At 38.2% G+C, this 17,465-nt stretch overlaps 1 protein-coding gene across 2 annotated transcripts; it reads right to left on the bottom strand.

The window, feature by feature from the left end:
• Positions 1-8,474: 8,474 nt before the first annotated feature.
• Positions 8,475-16,507, bottom strand: LOC110937903 (protein STRUBBELIG-RECEPTOR FAMILY 3-like). Of its 2 annotated transcripts, XM_035988787.1 has the most exons (16): positions 16,281-16,507; positions 15,932-16,059; positions 14,740-14,869; positions 14,565-14,636; positions 14,402-14,467; positions 13,555-13,626; positions 13,407-13,478; positions 13,250-13,321; positions 12,759-12,824; positions 12,569-12,634; positions 11,462-12,152; positions 10,669-10,940; positions 10,445-10,583; positions 10,222-10,343; positions 9,320-9,476; positions 8,475-8,798 (listed from the first exon to the last, which is right to left on the bottom strand). In XM_035988787.1, the coding sequence occupies exons 2-16, from the start codon at positions 16,029-16,031 to the stop codon at positions 8,724-8,726; spliced, it is 2,172 nt and encodes a 723-aa protein (XP_035844680.1). In that variant the 5' UTR covers positions 16,032-16,059; positions 16,281-16,507; the 3' UTR covers positions 8,475-8,723. The 2 variants fall into 2 exon arrangements, with proteins under 2 accessions (XP_035844680.1, XP_035844679.1); XM_035988786.1 differs by having other exon boundaries at positions 15,932-16,507.
• Between the last annotated feature and the right edge of the window lie 958 nt (positions 16,508-17,465).

Genomic DNA, 17,465 nt, shown 5'->3' with positions numbered 1-17,465 from the left:
GCATGAACAAGAATTTTTCACGCAACATTCTGCCAAAAACAGACCCTCGCGCGACGCCTAGCTCCTTCGCGTCACGCGAGGGGTTAAGGGTTCAAATAAATTGTTTTCAGACCCGCCGCGTTACGCGAGGCCTGGGTGACCCCCCTGTCGCGTCACGCGACGCCCCCTGGACCTTTTGAAATCGTTTTTAACTTGAACCTGTTCGCTGAAACCCTTTCCTTTCCCCTTTCCAAACCCTAAAACGCGAATTTCACAAGTTGAGTGTACGCCAAGATTGACAAGTTGAGTGATCATCCGATGTTAGACTTTGATGAAGATACTGAAGAAAGGGTTAAGATGAAAAAGTATGTGGTAACCCAGACTTTGGAACATCGGATCATAGATTGGGAATGGTTGGAGAGTATGGGGGCGAGTGAACGGGTAAATGAGTTGCTAGGACCAAGGTTGCGGATGGTTATGGATGCGTGTGAAGAGACGCAATATACCGAGCTTACTATAGAGTTCCATTGTACCTTCCGTCACAAGGAGGGTGCATTTTCTGAAGCTAATGCGGTATCATTTTCGTTGGGGAGGAATTTGTACGAGATGACTATACCCCAATTTGGGGTGGCACTGGGTTTGTATTCGTCGGAAGAGGTAGCGACGGAAGAGTTCGTGAATGGGCTTCGGGGTGTGTTTAACTATAACAGGCCGAAGAGTTTGGGCCCGACAGAGTTGGGTGAATTTTGGGGTTCGATCTCGACACAGTCGTTCGCGCACACGAACCTTATCTCATCGGTTCGTGACCCGATTTACAGGTATATTTTAAAGATGTTAGCGACGACTGTGGTGGCGAGAAAGTCGGGGGAGAACAAGGCAAATTGGCTAGATATCTTCGCCTTGATGTGTATGGTGGAGAAGCGGAACTGGAATTTGGCTAGCTTCTTCGCGTGGTCGTTCAATAGGCCTCGTCGGGGAGGTAAAAGGGCTGCTTTGGATATGGGCCCTTACATCACTAGGTTGGCAAGGAACATTCGGGCTCTCACAAAGTACAAACTTACTGAGATGAATGTGGGTATGCCTACAGTTCGTTGGGGTGTTTTGGACCTTCAGTTGGCGGGTATTCTTACCCAATCTGATCCACCAGAGTGGAACCATGAGGTTGGAGCTCCCCCACAGAGACAGCCGGTACCTCGAGAGAGGCGTGCGGTCCCTCCACCACGGCCGGTTAGACCGCCGAGACCAAACCCGTTCACTCCCGAGGCTGCTTTTGACTACACCCAGGAGAGGTTGGATCAGATGGACAGTAGGATGCGGGTGGACCAGCAGTGGGTGATGCAGAGCCACCACAGGCAGGATGATATGGTCCGATACATGATGTCAGGTATGGCACTTAATGCACCGTTACCACAGCCTTTTGCCGGACTATTACCTCCACCGGTTTACGGAGGCGACCAGCAGGCCCCGTATGTGTATGGTCAGTACCCGGGGTATGACCAGTGGGGAGGTCAGAGTGGATATGCCTACAGTGGTCAGTTCGGTTGGCAGCAGGCCGGCGGTTCAGGTAGTCAGCAGATGGAGGAGGATTCTGGGGATGATGAGGAGTGATGGAGCGGATGGACTGAAGCAGCATATATCCTTTGATATCTTTATTTTTTTTTTGTTTATGCTGTTTTGGTAGATTCGATATGGTTGTACTAGCAGACATATTTTTATTTTCTGTCTGAACTTGGGATGTTGGTACGTTGAACGTTTGTAGTAGTTGGTTTGGTATGCTATGTTGGTTTTAGGTTGATGATTTGGAGCCGCTTTCCGTTCGTGTGTGAGGGAGTTTGGTACTGTTTGCTGAGCACGTTCGGTATTGGAGGGCTATGTGGAAACGACTGGCACTTTGACAGTCTCACATATTGAGTTAAGTCGTTTTCCTTCTTTTTGTTGTTGTTGTATTTTTATTTCGTCGTCGAGTCTAGTTCGTTAGTTCGTTATTTAGTTTTTATTTTTGATTTTTTTAGGTAGTTGTTGAGTCGTATTTTCGTTCTTGCATTAGGGACAATGCAAATCTCTAAGTGTGGGGATGGGATACATGTAAATATTGAGTCTTTATTATTATAAAAAAAAAATTGAAAAATTGAAAAATTGTCTTTCGAAATAAAAAGAAGTTTGCAAAATAAAGCGGAAAATGATAGAAAAAATGAATTTTTGCTCGGGTTCAAATAATTATAATATGAGATTATAATAAACCAAGTTTGCGTCTAGTTTGGGATATGTGGATAGGCCCGGGTTTTGGTTCTAAGTCCCTTTGAGTTAATATACCTTAATTGTCGGTCTGCTAGTGGGTTCTCGCCTGGGAAATATGGGAAACTAAAACTGGCAAAAATAGTATAAGGGATGCCGTTATAAGCTAAGATAGTTAGAGTTTTTTTATCATATCTCGCTGAAAAAAGAAAAAAAAATAGAATAAAAGTGAGCTAGAAACTAAATGAAAGTAACACAGGCCTATGTAATCTGTGGTTGGGGATAGCGACTCTACAGCCGGAATGCCTCTGGGATGTGTGAAATCGACTTGCCGAATAAAAGTACCGAAACCTATGTAATCTGTGATTGGGGATAGCGACTCTACAGTCGGAATACCGCTGGGTTAGGGAAAGCATCGTCTAGTCTCACGAAAATGAACTTGAAAAAAGAAAAAAAAAAGAGCAAGCTGAAAAAAAAAATGAAAAAATATATATAGATTTGATTTCAAACTCTCTTTATCTTGGTATAAAACGGTTAGGAATTGGTCAAATGATCGTTCTTTTAGTTCTATAAGCTTGAGTTGGGAGTAGGTGGACTGTTGATTCTAGTGTGAGACCCTAGGTGGATTGACCGCACTTAAATTAAATTCACATGATAAGGGTTTGGGATTGGATTCGGGTTTAGAGTGGATAAAGTATATTCGCAATCGCAGCTAACGCAAGCTTTGGTTTTAATTAATTGTACCTATACTTTTGACCCGAGTAATTGTTCGTTTCTGATTCCGTTGCATAATTCTTTTTCGAGGACGAAAAAAGAGTAAGTGTGGGGATGTTTGATGTACTGAAAAGTACATATGTTTATAGTGTATATTTTGGTCAGTTTTCAGTCGTTTTGAGTCTGTTTTAGGTTAGAACTATGATACTGCTGACGTTAAGCTTTGATTTCAGGTCCCGTAGCTTAAAGTGTTGAAAAACGAGTAAAAACGAGCAGTTCGGAAGAGAAACGGGATTCGTACGCGCGTCGGAGAAGCTGGAATTCGGAAAAGAATTAAAAAATCAAGAAATTGAGTTTAGAGGCGCCGCGTGACGCCTAGCCACCCTCGCGCCACGCGAGGGTCCCTGTTTGACTGATTTTGACTTCTGGTTTAGGGTTTGACTTAAATTACCAAAAAACTTAACTGAAAAACCCTAATTGCGAATCAAGAAACCCTAGGACGAATTTCAGAGGAGATTTTGAGCTTTTCGGAGTATTTTGGCTAACGGGAATCATCCGGTTGAAGCTTGGATCGTGAGAGTGAAGATCTTTCGGGTTTTATCTCCCGGTGTTCCTTATTTTCGCGTTTTCAATACTTATTGATGAATTCTTGTTTTGAACTTGTTTTGTTTGATTTGAACAACATGTTTCTTGGCTAAACTTAGATACTACCTAGATTTGATGAAGGTTTAATTTATGTTTGGATCTTTTAACGGTTTTTATTGTTTGATTATGGATTGACTTTGAAAGTAAAGTGTTCTAGATTTTCTGATTTGGTGCGTGTGCGTATTTACTTTTGATTGTGGATTGTTTGCTGTTTCACATAGATTTTAGTGACGGTCTTTATCACATAATAGATCTGTGTTGATTATTTGCATCCTTGCGGGTTCGGGTGATCTTTGGGTAAATCGGCCGATAGCCTTAGAAACAGTAATTAAAATACAATTAGAAGTAAATATTCTGCTTAACTTGTCGCTGAGAGGCTCGGTTAGTTATTAGGTCGCGGTGCAGTATATAGCTAATTTAGATTTTGAGAGAAGTCGAAGTTAGTTCCCTAATTGCAGATGTGTCTAGTAAACCAAGTCAGAACCTAGAATTGCCTTAGATTATCGCGCTGAGAGGTAGATAGTCATATTAGGGCACTTTTAGAATCGTTAGAGGACTGAGAGGAAATCTAACAGTCGGTAATCATAACAGCCTTGTAGGGTTTCCTAGGTTTCTTCCTGAGAAGGGTCGGGAAGTCTTAGCATTGAAATACCTTAAGGTTTAGTATTTAACGATCCCGGCTCCATACAACAATAAAACCGTTAGAAGTCCATTCGTAGTTAAACTGGATTCAAGTCTAGGTAGCCCTTAATCTCATCTGAAACAAAACCTTAGTTTTCGTTCGTGTTTTAGTTAATTTCAATTTAATCATAATTTTAGGATTTTAGTAAACCCCCCCCCCAAACACAATATTTGTTTAGTCGTGTCAGTGTCTAGTCTAAGTTTAGTCGTTAACGTAATTCATAGAGTCCTTGTGGGTTCGACATCCAGACTTACTTTTCTGTGCTAGAGTCGACCGGTACACTTGCCGGTGAGTAGTTTAGTCAGGTTAAAGAGTCTAGATTTTTATTACTTGAGTCTTAATTTAGGGTAATTTAGTTTATTTAGTTGAACTACTTTTTCCACATCAAGTTTTTGGCGCCGTTGCCGGGGACTCTTGGCAATTGCGTTAACTGCTTTGTTTGGATTTCAACTGATATCGTTACGTGCTTTTTGTGTGTTTGTGAGTCGTAGGAGTCCAAGTACTTTTAGTGTCTTTTTCGTATTTCTTTGAGTCTTTTATTGGAGTTGACTTACTTGTTTTATTCTTGGTTTTGCAGTTCATGCCCCACACGCGTTCGCAGGGACCAGTGAAGCCACCAATTGACAAGTCTTCCGTCTCCACACCAATCCCTCAGGTTCGAAAACCCCCAACTTCATCTTCAGCCCTTTCTGACTCTACACTTCCATCTAAACTACCGAACTTCGACTTTACCCCTAAGTCATCACCCCACAATTCCCCACCACCCTCCCGTCACCCTAGTCCACCACCAGTTCACCAAATGGCCGAAAACCAAACTGTCCACCAGCGTTCCACCGCGGGTTTTACCGCAAACTCACCCATCACCCTCCCTGAAATCACCAATGATAAGTCTTGGCAAATTCCTTCATACATCATGACTGCCATTAACAACTCTTGTCAGTTTCACGGTCGTGATGATGAAGACGCGCCAGCACATATCAACCGTCTCACCCGTCTGTGTAGCACCTTCGGTATCGAAGGTGTGAATCTTGATGCCCGCTATCTCCAAGTCTTCCCCTTTTCGCTTGCTGGTCGCGCAGCCACCTGGCTTGATTCGCAGCCGGCAGGTACTTACACCACTAGGTTTCTTCCTGAGAAGGGTCGGGAAGTCTTAGCATTGAAATACCTTAAGGTTTAGTATTTAACGATCCCGGCTCCATACAACAATAAAACCGTTAGAAGTCCATTCGTAGTTAAACTGGATTCAAGTCTAGGTAGCCCTTAATCTCATCTGAAACAAAACCTTAGTTTTCGTTCGTGTTTTAGTTAATTTCAATTTAATCATAATTTTAGGATTTTAGTAAACCCCCCCCCCAAACACAATATTTGTTTAGTCGTGTCAGTGTCTAGTCTAAGTTTAGTCGTTAACGTAATTCATAGAGTCCTTGTGGGTTCGACATCCGGACTTACTTTTCTGTGCTAGAGTCGACCGGTACACTTGCCGGTGAGTAGTTTAGTCAGGTTAAAGAGTCTAGATTTTTATTACTTGAGTCTTAATTTAGAGTAATTTAGTTTATTTAGTTGAACTACTTTTTCCACATCAGCGAGCAAGAAGAACAGGGTTTTCTGTTAGTCTTGACGAACCGAAGAAGGACGTACAGGTGGTAAATTACTATCATGTCCTTCTACCATCTTCTGGTTAATTTTTTTTTTTCTAGTTTATAACAACCTTGGAGAAAAAGCAATATTTGTTAAAAACAAATTCCTTTAATGTATAAAATATAAGTTTCATTAAAATTTAAACGTGTATAAAATATAAGTTTTATTAAAATTTAAGTGATTTAGAGTCTTCCCGTGACGACTTGTTTTCTTACCTATTAGGTTTGAGGGTTTCGGGTTGTATTCGTCTATAGAGGCTTTATCCTATACCTTTGTGGTCTCGAGGGCACAATTTTGGGTGCTACAGGAGTACAGGACCACATCTTACTAGAGAGTGGTATATGTGGTATGGATTCTGATTATGTTTGTGCTTTGGCTTGTCTTTGTGATACGATTCCAAGCTTCGACTTCAACGGTTTCACTAAAAAGGACACCCCCCCCAAAGCCCAACATGCATTGGCGAGTGCTCTTTTTAGTAAAATTGTCCATGACATTGAAGTACGTTTTGACTTGACTGTTAGACAAAAAGTCGTTTTTTAGTGTCTATGAGCACCGCATGCCCAAGATTTTCATCTTCTATAGATGGGTTAGGCCAGCATATGTCATCGGTGGAGTATCGTACTATTCTTAAGTATCGTCTCGTTCCAGTTGATGAGATATGTCATGTTTGTCATAAAGCGTGTTTGGACTATTTTGGGGAGCATGCAGTTCATTGTAGAGAGCTCATGGAGTTCAATAACCGTCATGATTTGGTTAGAGATGTCATTTTTTTACATATTCAGACACGCTGGGATTTATGCTAAGAAAGAGGCACTCGTGAATTTCTTAACCGACCCATTGGATGGAAGATCTACCCTTGGACCAGCCGACATTTTGGTCTTCGGATGGATTGGAGGAAAACACGCATGTTTGGATCTAACAGGGTTTCCCCATTTGTGGGTTTAGGTAGTGCTTTCACGGTGCGTCAGGCTGCTTTGGGCAAAGTGACCAAACACGAGAAAACATGCCTTGACAACCAGCACGTGTTTATCTGATACTTTTGGTTTCATTGCGCCAGAGAGTGTGGACCTACTTACCCGAGGTCAAAGGGTCATGCACAGTAATGTTATGACCTCGAGATCTATGAATCTAGTTTTTAAAAGACTTCGTTTTGCTATTCAAAAAGGGGTAGCGGCCCAATTTGTTGCCCGTTAAAATATATATAGGGGAAGGTTCAAATGAAAACCACTAGTTATTGTGAAAACTCGAAAACTAATTAAAAAAGCCAAAAAAACATGCCAATTTTTTTTTAATATATAAAAAAAATCAAATATAAAAAAAAAATTTGTAGTGCACATGTGTAATACTACACATATGTATGTGTACTACACATGTGTATTATTACACATGTGTACTGCAATTTTTTTTTTTTGAAAAAAAAATTATATAAAAAATTTGAAAAAAAAAATTTGGTGTGTTTTTTAGACTTTTTTTAGTTAGTTTTCGAGTTTTCACAATAAAAGTGGTTTTCATTTGAACCATCCCCTATATATATATATATATATATATATATAGAGAGAGAGAGAGAGAGAGATGGGTTATTGTACAATACCCCTTATCCTACAAATTGTACGCGATGACCCCAGCCGTTAGATCTTCTGTCTATCAAACCCGGACTTCACAAACCCGGACATGTTCATAAAGTCGCATGAGACTCACAAACTCGGACTCACAAAAATGGTTGCCCGCATGTTATATCCAAAATCGCATGGCTTCAAACCCCATACATGTTCATAAAGTCGCATGGGACTCACAAACTCTGACTCACAAAAATGGTTGTTCGCATGTTATGTCCAAAATCGCATGGCTTCACAATCCCTGACATTTTCATAAATCGCATGGGACTCACAAACTCTGACTCACAAAAAATGGTTGTTCGCATCTTATGTCTAAAATTGCATGGCTTCACAAACCCGGACATTTTCATAAATCGCATGGGACTCACAAACTCGGACTCTCAAAATGGTTGTTCGCATGTTACATCTCCAAAATCGCATGGTGATAAACTCGGACTCACAAACTCGGACACTAATCGCGTACGTTAAGGGATACTGCACAATACACTTAATATATATATGAAATCAAATTTAGATTTGATTTTAACTTTTATTCAAAACACGCAACCCCACCAGCAAGTAACTAGTGAGGGGCACTAAACACCAACAACTTACACATTAAATGTTTTCTACGCACCCAATTTAAAGACATTCTTAGACAAATTTTGAATCCACAAAAATACCATACGCCTTTACTTCGCCGCATTGTTTCGAGCTCTCCAAATACACCAACATGCGACCACCGTAACCAAATGAATCAATCTCTTCTCTTTGTTCGACCCATTTGCAGCCGTGTGAACAAATAAATCTTCTACTGAAGCCGCATTAATAGGTTGAATACTCATCTAAGCACTTACACTTTGTCATACCACGCTTAACGTTGAATGGTACCTTTAGTTGATAAATTTTAGAATTTTCGTATTAGGATATTAATTTTAAGAAAGAAAAAATTAAAACCACAACATGAAGCATAACACAAATGCATGTTTAGCATTAGAAGAAGCTGATAAAATTAACTTACATTTAAAATATAAAAGAATACTTACAGTTAGAAACCAACCACCACAAAACATTAAACAAACAAACTGAACACATGACTAACCAAAACTGAAACATACCCATGTCTAAACTAAAAGATTTAGTTACCACAAACACACTCTAAAGGGCCAGCCACCATCATGTCGCTTTCCTCGTTTGTAACCTGGTCTTTGGCACATTGCATTTCTAAACGTTGTTTAAGGATTTCTTTGAATCATATGCAACAGACTTTGCACGATTTCCGACATCGGTGGCCTAAACTCCGGTTCAGGCTATAAAGAAATAACCAAACATCAGATGATACATATAAAGAGAGCGACTATAATCTTTATTACTATATAATATATCATCATCAGCATCATCATACTCAGTAAATCCCACCAATAGCAAAGCTAAGGTAGGGTCTGAGGAGGGTAAGATGTAGACAGTCTTACCTCTACCCCGTAGAAATAGAGAGGCTGCTTACAGTGAGACCCCCGGCTCGATAGTAGTTTTGCATCATGCCTTGGACATAGGCACATAACACTCAGCAATTAAGACAAATGCCGATTAGTGCATGTACCCCCTTGTCTTTCGGCTATCAACGCCACCACATGATGCATGATTAACCATCCCCCTCGTTTAACGTTATTTTCACGAACTTAGTAAAATAATGTTAAAATTAGTGCACTTTCACTTTTGCCCCCCGAGCGCCCACACATATATACATTATCAGTGCACTGTTTCACTATATAATATATAGAACGAAAAATCAAAGAAACAATATTGAGAATGAGTGAACATTGATACTAACCTGAACACAAAGAGAAATAATATCTGCAAACCGAGATAAGGACTTGGAAGAACATGCAGCGCGTAAAGAAGGATCGACCATCCTCGACAGCGCTTCTATATCATGTAACTGAGATATCGCCCATCTCACGAGAAATTGTTCTCCTCGTGGCCTTGAACTATATAAAACCCAAGTTTTTATTGTTAGCAAAAAAAAATTATATAAGAAAAATATCTTAATTCATTATCAGAGTATATTCCCTAGAATTGTGTATATATACTAACTAGAATTTTGACCCGTGCCGTGCGCTGCAGCAGCAACGTCGCGTTTGTGACTTCGTTACATGCGTAACGATGATGGGCATTAATGTGTAGTGGGCGCACGTGACACTACGCGTTTTTTTACTTTGTTACACTCGTTACGTTCGTGACATCAATGTCATTAGACATAGATAAAAAAGAGTACATCTTGGACGTTGCGGTGTAAAGTCGTAAAAGTAATTTAGACATTAACGTAACTAGGCATAGATAAAAAAAAAAGTATAATAATTTGTCCACGTTGCGGTGTAAAGTCGTAAAGGTAATTTAAACAAAAGGAGGTGTCAAGTTATTAAGTAGAAAAGGTTAAGAAGGTCAAAGTTGTCAATTACTGAAAGTTAGAAGTGAAGGTGCAACTTACTTAAAGATATGGGTTAATAGTGTTTCATGTCAAAAAATTAAGGGTGTAAAGTGGAAAAACTTGAAAGTGTAAGGGCCTTTTTTGTTGGTTCAAAACTTTGAAGAAAAGAAATGAAAAAGTCAAAAACTTGAGGGTTAAAAGAGAAAGGTCTCCACCGACCTTTCTCTTTAATAGTATGTATAATGTATAATATAATATTTTAGAGAAATCACTAAATTTATGCAAGAAAAATCATAAAGAATAACCTGTCAAAAGCTTTTCGGCCGGTGAAAAGTTCTAACATAATGACTCCAAAGCAGTAAACGTCACTCTGGTAAGTATAATTTCCCGACTCAAGTTCTGGACCACCGTATCCTGAACCTTGCAACTGATAAGATAGAAGTTGTGTCAAAGCCGATCTAATAAACCTAAACAAACCAACCCTGCGAGCCACGTGGCTTGAGTTCTAAACACATGGGAAAAGGTTACCTGGCTAATGTGGCTAGATGGTAATAGTGGAGCCAAACCACAATCCGAAACACGCCCATTGAGCTCACTGTCGAAAAGAATATTTGTCGACTTTAAGTTGTGGTGTACGACAGCCGGCTGACAAACCTCGTGCAAGTACCTTAACAGAAACAAAACATAAACTGATAAAAGCACTCGTTGGCATCAAACTGTATTTAAAACGGTAAGTTAGAATGTGTACTTACTCGAGGGCTCTTGCGATTTGAAGCGCAACATGTACTCGAGAATTCCACGAAAGCTTTTCGTGAAGTTCATCATTTAAATGCAAAGCTTCATGTAACGTCCCATTTTCACAATAATCATAGACGAAAAGTCTTTGACCATGCTCAAGACAGTAACCCTCGAGTCCAACTATATTTTCATTTCGAAGTTTAGTTACATTCGAAACTAGCTCCATAAATTGATCATCGCTCCACTTCCGAGACGTTGCATTGTCAAGTTTCTTGATCGCTAGCAGCTTAAGATTATAAAACACAAAACATCAAAAACAATATATCCCAATAAATAGTGTTTTTTTGTCTGTTTCTGGTTTTTTTCGTCTTTTTCTGGGTTTTTTTTTTTGTGTTTTCTTTTTTTTTTTAGTTTCAACCGGTATTGTACACATAATGAACTGGACCGACGCCGACAAAACGTCAGTATCGCCGCCGCGTAACGCGGGTGTAACGTGTTTATTTAAGTTTCAACCGGTATTGTACACGTAACAAAAAGAAACGACACCGTCCGAACGTCAATACCGCTACCGCGTAGCGCGGGTGTAACGTGTTTTTATTTAATTTTCAAACGGTATTGTACATGTCACGCAACCGGTAGCCGCTGCGTAACGCTGGTGTAACGTGTTTTTTTTTAAGTTTTAACCGCTATTGTACATGTGACGAAACGAACCAGATAGATGCCGACCGAACATCGGTACTGACGCCGCGTAGCGCGGGTGTAACCCACTAGTTTATATGAAACCAACATCATTTCATAAAATCTTACCTTTCCGTTGGGAAGCTCGGCTTTGTATACGGTAGCAAGCATGCCACTTCCAACAAGATTTTCCGGAGAAAAGCTATTTGTGTACTCTTGTAGCGATGCAATCGAGAAAAACTTAGCGGAGTTTAAGGTTTTCACAGTGCGGCGGGAGGTAGCTGGTGGAGCTGAAATCGGTTTTACAATGACCCCTTCACGAGGAGAAGGTTGAGGCGGTAGGGGCCGTGTTGAAAACGAACTTGCATTTACCTTTGTCATGTCTATCACGTGTTCCTCCTTGTTCTTAGAAATCGTTTCAACTTTCTCGCCTTTTGACGAGGACATTGTCAATGAATTCTTACTATTTTCTCCATGTTCGGGTGGTTTCAAGACGTTAAGAGTAGAGTTCTTGGCTATCCCATCCTTTGAAACTTTGACCGTTGACTTTTTTTTGCGGCATTTTGACATACAAAAGCAAAGTGCAAATGCAAGTACAACAAGAATCAAGAATCCACCGATTGCAACCCACACGACTTTTTTATTCATAAAGGACTTTAGTTTTCCGGAAGAAGCCGGCTGATCTGGCGGTGGTTGTCCGAATACTTGAATTCCTGGCCCTATTTCCGGCGGTAGTGGTCCAAATGATGACGGTGACGGGGATGAGACTGGCGGAGAAGGAGAAGGGATAATCGTTGTATTAAACGGATTTCCGGCGCTTCTGCATTGCATAACTTGAACGTTAAGAGCGCAAATAAAAATCGTAAAGAATATAAAATTATGCAACAATATAGAGAAATACTTTCTAGAGTAAATTACGTTTTTGGCCCCTGTGCTTATATCACTTTTACTATATTAGCCAAAAATAAGAATTTTTAACATATCTGCCCCCATGGTCTCTATAACTAACCATTTTGGCCTCTAAGTCTAGAGATCATGGGGGCCAAAATGGTTAGTTATAGAGATCATGGGGGCTAAAATGGTTAGACTTAGGGACCAAAATGGTTAGTTATAGAGACCATGGGGGCAGATATGTTAAAAATTCTTATTTTGGGCTAATATAGTAAAAGTGATATAACCACAGGGCCAAAAACGTAATTTACTCTACTTTCTATCAAGAGTTATTTTTTACTTCACCTGAAATTTGGAATGGTCAATAATTTGGGAGGTATGGGCCCCGAGAGAAGATTATTTTCCACATCTCTGCATCACAAGAAGCTACTTATTTTTAAATGCATAAAACACGTAGTTCGAACAGAACAAAACGAAAGATATTCTCAAGAAGACGAAAATACGAAATCATATGGAAAAAGGCTATAAGATTTACAAAGCTATAAGTGGAAGATCTTGCAGCACATCAAGAACCCCGGTAAGATGATTGTCCTGTAAGTGCCTGCAAATATTAATAACGTAAAAAACATTTACTCCGTAAATATTCAGATATAGCAATTTGTATATTCTAGAAAGAGTTAATTGCCCGGATGGTCCCTGTGGTTTCACGTTTTTTCACGTTTAGTCCCCACCTTTTGAAAATAGCAGGTATGCTCCTTATGGTTTGTTATTTTGTTACTCGGATAGTCCCCTGAGTAGACGTCAGTTAGTTTGGGAATAGCAGGTATACTCCCTATGGTTTGTCATTTTGTTACTCGGATAGTCCCCTGAGTAAATGTCAGGGGACTATCCAAGTAACAAAATGACAAACCATAGGGATCATACCTGCTATTTCCAAAAGGTGGGGACTAAACGTGAAAAAACGTGAAACCACAGGGACCATCCGGGCAATTAACTCTTCTAGAAAATATATATGAATGTGCTCACAATGTTGTTAACGATGACAAGCTTGCCATTGAAGGGGGCAATGGGCCACTTAAATTGTTAGCAGACAAATCCCTGCAACAAGACGTAAAATATATATAAAGAAACATAAACATGCACATAAACATACACGTTGAGGATAAAAGAAACGACGGCGCACAAATTTATTAAGGGTGTAAGTTGTTGAAAAGAATCTGGAATTACTCCATTCAAATGGTTGTTGTTCAAGTGTCTGAAAAATATAAAAATTATAAAATTGTTAGAAAATATAACTCCAAAGCTACATGATATTTTAACAGGATACTTACAAGTCCGTCATTTGGCCTAACGAGGAAAGAGAGTCGGGAATGCTCCCCGTAAGCTGGTTTCCTGAAAGCATTCTAATAGGAAAAACAAACTAAGGGTTCATCAAGAAAACATGTAAAGTCAATTATAACTTAAAATTTTCTTTTGAGAAATTACAATGGAAATTGCCAAAATGATCATAGGACATCCAATATGGATTTAGGTGTTCGATAATTTATTGCAAAAAAAAAAAAATATATTGCCTTTTTATTGCAAAAAATAAATAAATAAATAAAAAATCATGTGAGCATTTTGAATTTCAATAATTTATCTAATATCTTTCATTTAGGAGTGTTCAAAAAGCTCGCGGCTCGCTAGAAAAAAACTCATTTTGTTTTCGAGCCGAGCCAGCTCATTTTGTAACTTTGTCAAGCTTGAGCCAAGGGTGCTTGGCTCGATGGTTCGTATGTATGTGTGTGTATATACATACAGATTTTTTTTTTAAATGTGTGTTAATTTTTGTTTTTCATGTTTTAAATATTTGTAAAAAAAATTTAATAAAACATAAAAAAAATTAACTAGCCAGCTCGATTGGGCTCAAGCTGGCTCAAAGTTTTTACAAGCCGAGCTCGAGCTTGACTTTTCGGCTTGAAAAAATAAACAAGCCGAGCTGAGCTGGCTCGTTTAAGTTCGAGCTCGAGCCGAGCCTGGCTCAGCTCGGTTACCGCCCTACTTTCATTCTTAGAAAGATCTAGTGTGTTTTGGCATTTTCACAAGAATAGTGGTTTGTGAATTGCATATAAATTATTTAATATAAATTAAAATAGTAAGTGTTGCAGCTTTGATGTGATGAGGGACTAATAGACATACAAACTATTGATGGTAGGTGGAAGGCTTGACGGTATATGACCTCCAATATGATTATTGCTGAGATCTCTGCGCACAAAATTACAACAATCAACTCAAAAATCTATGGATAACGACTTAAAAACATTTGACGTAAAAATCTTGAAGTACTTTGATAACAACTTACATTTGTATGATGGAAACGAAAGCTCCCAAATTCTCACCCAATTCGCCTCCTAAATTTGCACCATTAAGAATTCTATATGCATTCATAAAATTAGAACTCAGACGATATCCCGACAAAAGATGAAAAATATTAATCAAGAACATTTGAAGTTTCAAGATTGGGTCATAAGTCATACATTCCAGTTATGTTGGAGTTTACGCATTGAACACCTTGCCAACCTTCCGCACACGGGTCTCCCCCCGACACTAACCACCCGGGAAGAGGTGGATAGCCAAGAGCCGCATATAGACTATTTATTGCCAAAACTGAAATATAAACAACAAAAATTATGAGTCTAAAAAACGACTAAAACAGTTCCGTTAAATAACATGAGTTTTACTACTTCATCTCATCTTAGGGGTGTTCCGTGGCTTTATAGCCTAGTGGCCTCTTGGGGGTGGGATAAGGCTTTGGGACCAATAGGTCCTGGGTTCGATTCCCATAAGGGGGTTTTCCCATATTTATTAGGTTTCCTCCTGAATTGGTGTATAGGCATTATAGCCTAGTGGAGATGGATATGATCAGGTGGTTCCGCTGGTGGCACGATGATACTCCAGTGGTCCGTCAGTGATCCAAATTTGCCGTTCAGGAAAAAAAAAAAAAAAAAAAAAAAAAAAAAAAAAAAAAAAACATTTTCAAATTGTAGAAAACCGTTTTTGCGAGTTTGGATGCAGGAAATCTGATTCTGATTATTCATAGTCCTTAAATAATCAAAATTTGTTACAAATACTTAAAAAGCTGATTACTGATTATCAAACAAAAACACATCAAAACATTATCTCTGTAGACATTTTGTTACAGCTGATTATTTGTTTTCGATTACACCGTATTGCATAATCACTTCCAAAACGTAATCCCAAAAATCTTCAAGAAATATGCAACTACCATAACAACTTTTTCAATTAATGAAGGTGTTTACAGCTTCTGATATCAAAAATTAATTAAAAAAATTATTTGTTTTCTTTTTCGAACGGCCAACAGAATCAATCCCAAGCACTCTCGAGGCACCCACTAACCAAATGCAGAGTAAGCCGAGTCCACCATCAATTCCGGCGAAAACCGGTAACCCATCCGCCCGTAGGCACGAATGTGAAATTACTAGTAAAACCTTTTTGGCTCAAGAATCGAACCCAAGGGATAGTAATTTACAAAAAAAAAAAAAAAAATAAAAAAAAATTGTAAATGATATTTGTGTGTCTTAAAACACAAATTATGGAGTTACAGAAATTGCAAGTAAATTAATTAAAACTTAGTCAAAGGTCAAACAGAATTAAATGCAATAATAAATCACAAAAACTGAAAAGCAGTTAAGAAAATGAAGAACTTACTATCCCTTGGATCAGTATCTCCAAAGCAAATTTGAGCAGAGAAAATCATCATCAACCCCACAATTTTCAACACAGAAAGCTTCCATCTTGAATCATCCATCACCAATTTTACCCAAATTAATTCACCACTATATAAAAAAAAACCAACAAACTATTTCAAAAAAAAAAAAAAAAACCCACAAAAACTAGCTCAATTTATTCAGACAAATTCAGCAAAAACACACACTGACTGACTGAACCGATTGAAAATTTAAAACCCTAAAATAAATTCAGAAACTTTGAACATAAAAGAGGAAAATTCGAAAGTAAAGCTGTAAAAAGAGGGACAAAAAGCAGAAAAAAAACCCACTCATAAAAAGCAAATCTTGACACACTCCCCAAAAATTGAGTCAAAAGTATGACAACTCTTTAAAGAAAATCAAAACCCCAGTTGTTAATTAGGATTTTGAGTTACTGTACGAACACGAGAAGCACATAAACAGAAGAAAATTTGTTTTTTTAGATGAATACAAGATGGGTTTTAAGACAGGAGAAAGAACTTAAAAGGAAACGGTGGTGTGTGTGTGTTTATCTTGTTTTTTTTTTAGGATTTTGATTACATGTTTTAGAAAACAGAGGCTTATATTATTATTGTGTTTGAATTGAATACTTTTTAAATGCTTTTTACTAATATTAGACCGTTGGGTGGCTCTCAAGTGGTGGAAGGTGTGCTCCACCTTTGGTCTTCCATATTATTTTCTTTAGTTGTTTAATTATGGGTGTAAACTTGTAGAGGCGTATAGCTGAGTCGAGCCTTTTTGAGTTTAAACTCGACACGTTTAAACTAAGGGAGTTTGAATTCGAGTTTGGCACGTTTTATTTGTAAACTCGTAAGTGAATTTTTAAAGTCGAGTTTGATTCGTTATTTATTTGTTAACTATTTAATTTTATATATCTTTTTATATTCTTTAGAAAAAGTATATCGTACATTACGGCTTAACGTACTTCACGTACAACAATGTGCGTGATTTGTTATATAACATGCGTGATTAATGTTTTCAATATGCGTGATTATTGTGTTTCAACATGCGTGATTTTGGATTTTTGAGTTATAACGTGCGTAATTACCTGTCGTACGTGATGTACGTTAAGCCGTAATGTACGTTAACCTTCCTCATATTCTTTATATATTTACTAGGTTAGTTCCCCGTGTGTTACACGAGTTGAACAATTTAAACTATTTAATAAATATTTCTTGTAAATACAAACTAAAGAGGGAGACATTTATATACCAATTGACATAAATAAGTTAATACAAAGATGATGTATATTAGCATTACAAAATATATAATAAAATAAAATAAAGAATTTCAAATAATGTCATGTGACACCCTCTCCTTTAATCTTACAATTTTAATTTATATAGTATTTTATTTTAATATAATTTTTAATTACTAATACGTGTTTTATATTCATAAATCTATTGTTTTTCATCAATTGGTTGTTCGATAAATGAATATGTTTTTTTTTTTGTTCTGGTGCTAATATTTTTTTT

The sequence above is a fragment of the Helianthus annuus genome, chromosome 4 (assembly GCF_002127325.2).
Source record: "Helianthus annuus cultivar XRQ/B chromosome 4, HanXRQr2.0-SUNRISE, whole genome shotgun sequence".
Taxonomy (NCBI): Eukaryota; Viridiplantae; Streptophyta; class Magnoliopsida; order Asterales; family Asteraceae; genus Helianthus; species Helianthus annuus.
This window is presented reverse-complemented; position numbering and strand designations above follow the sequence as displayed.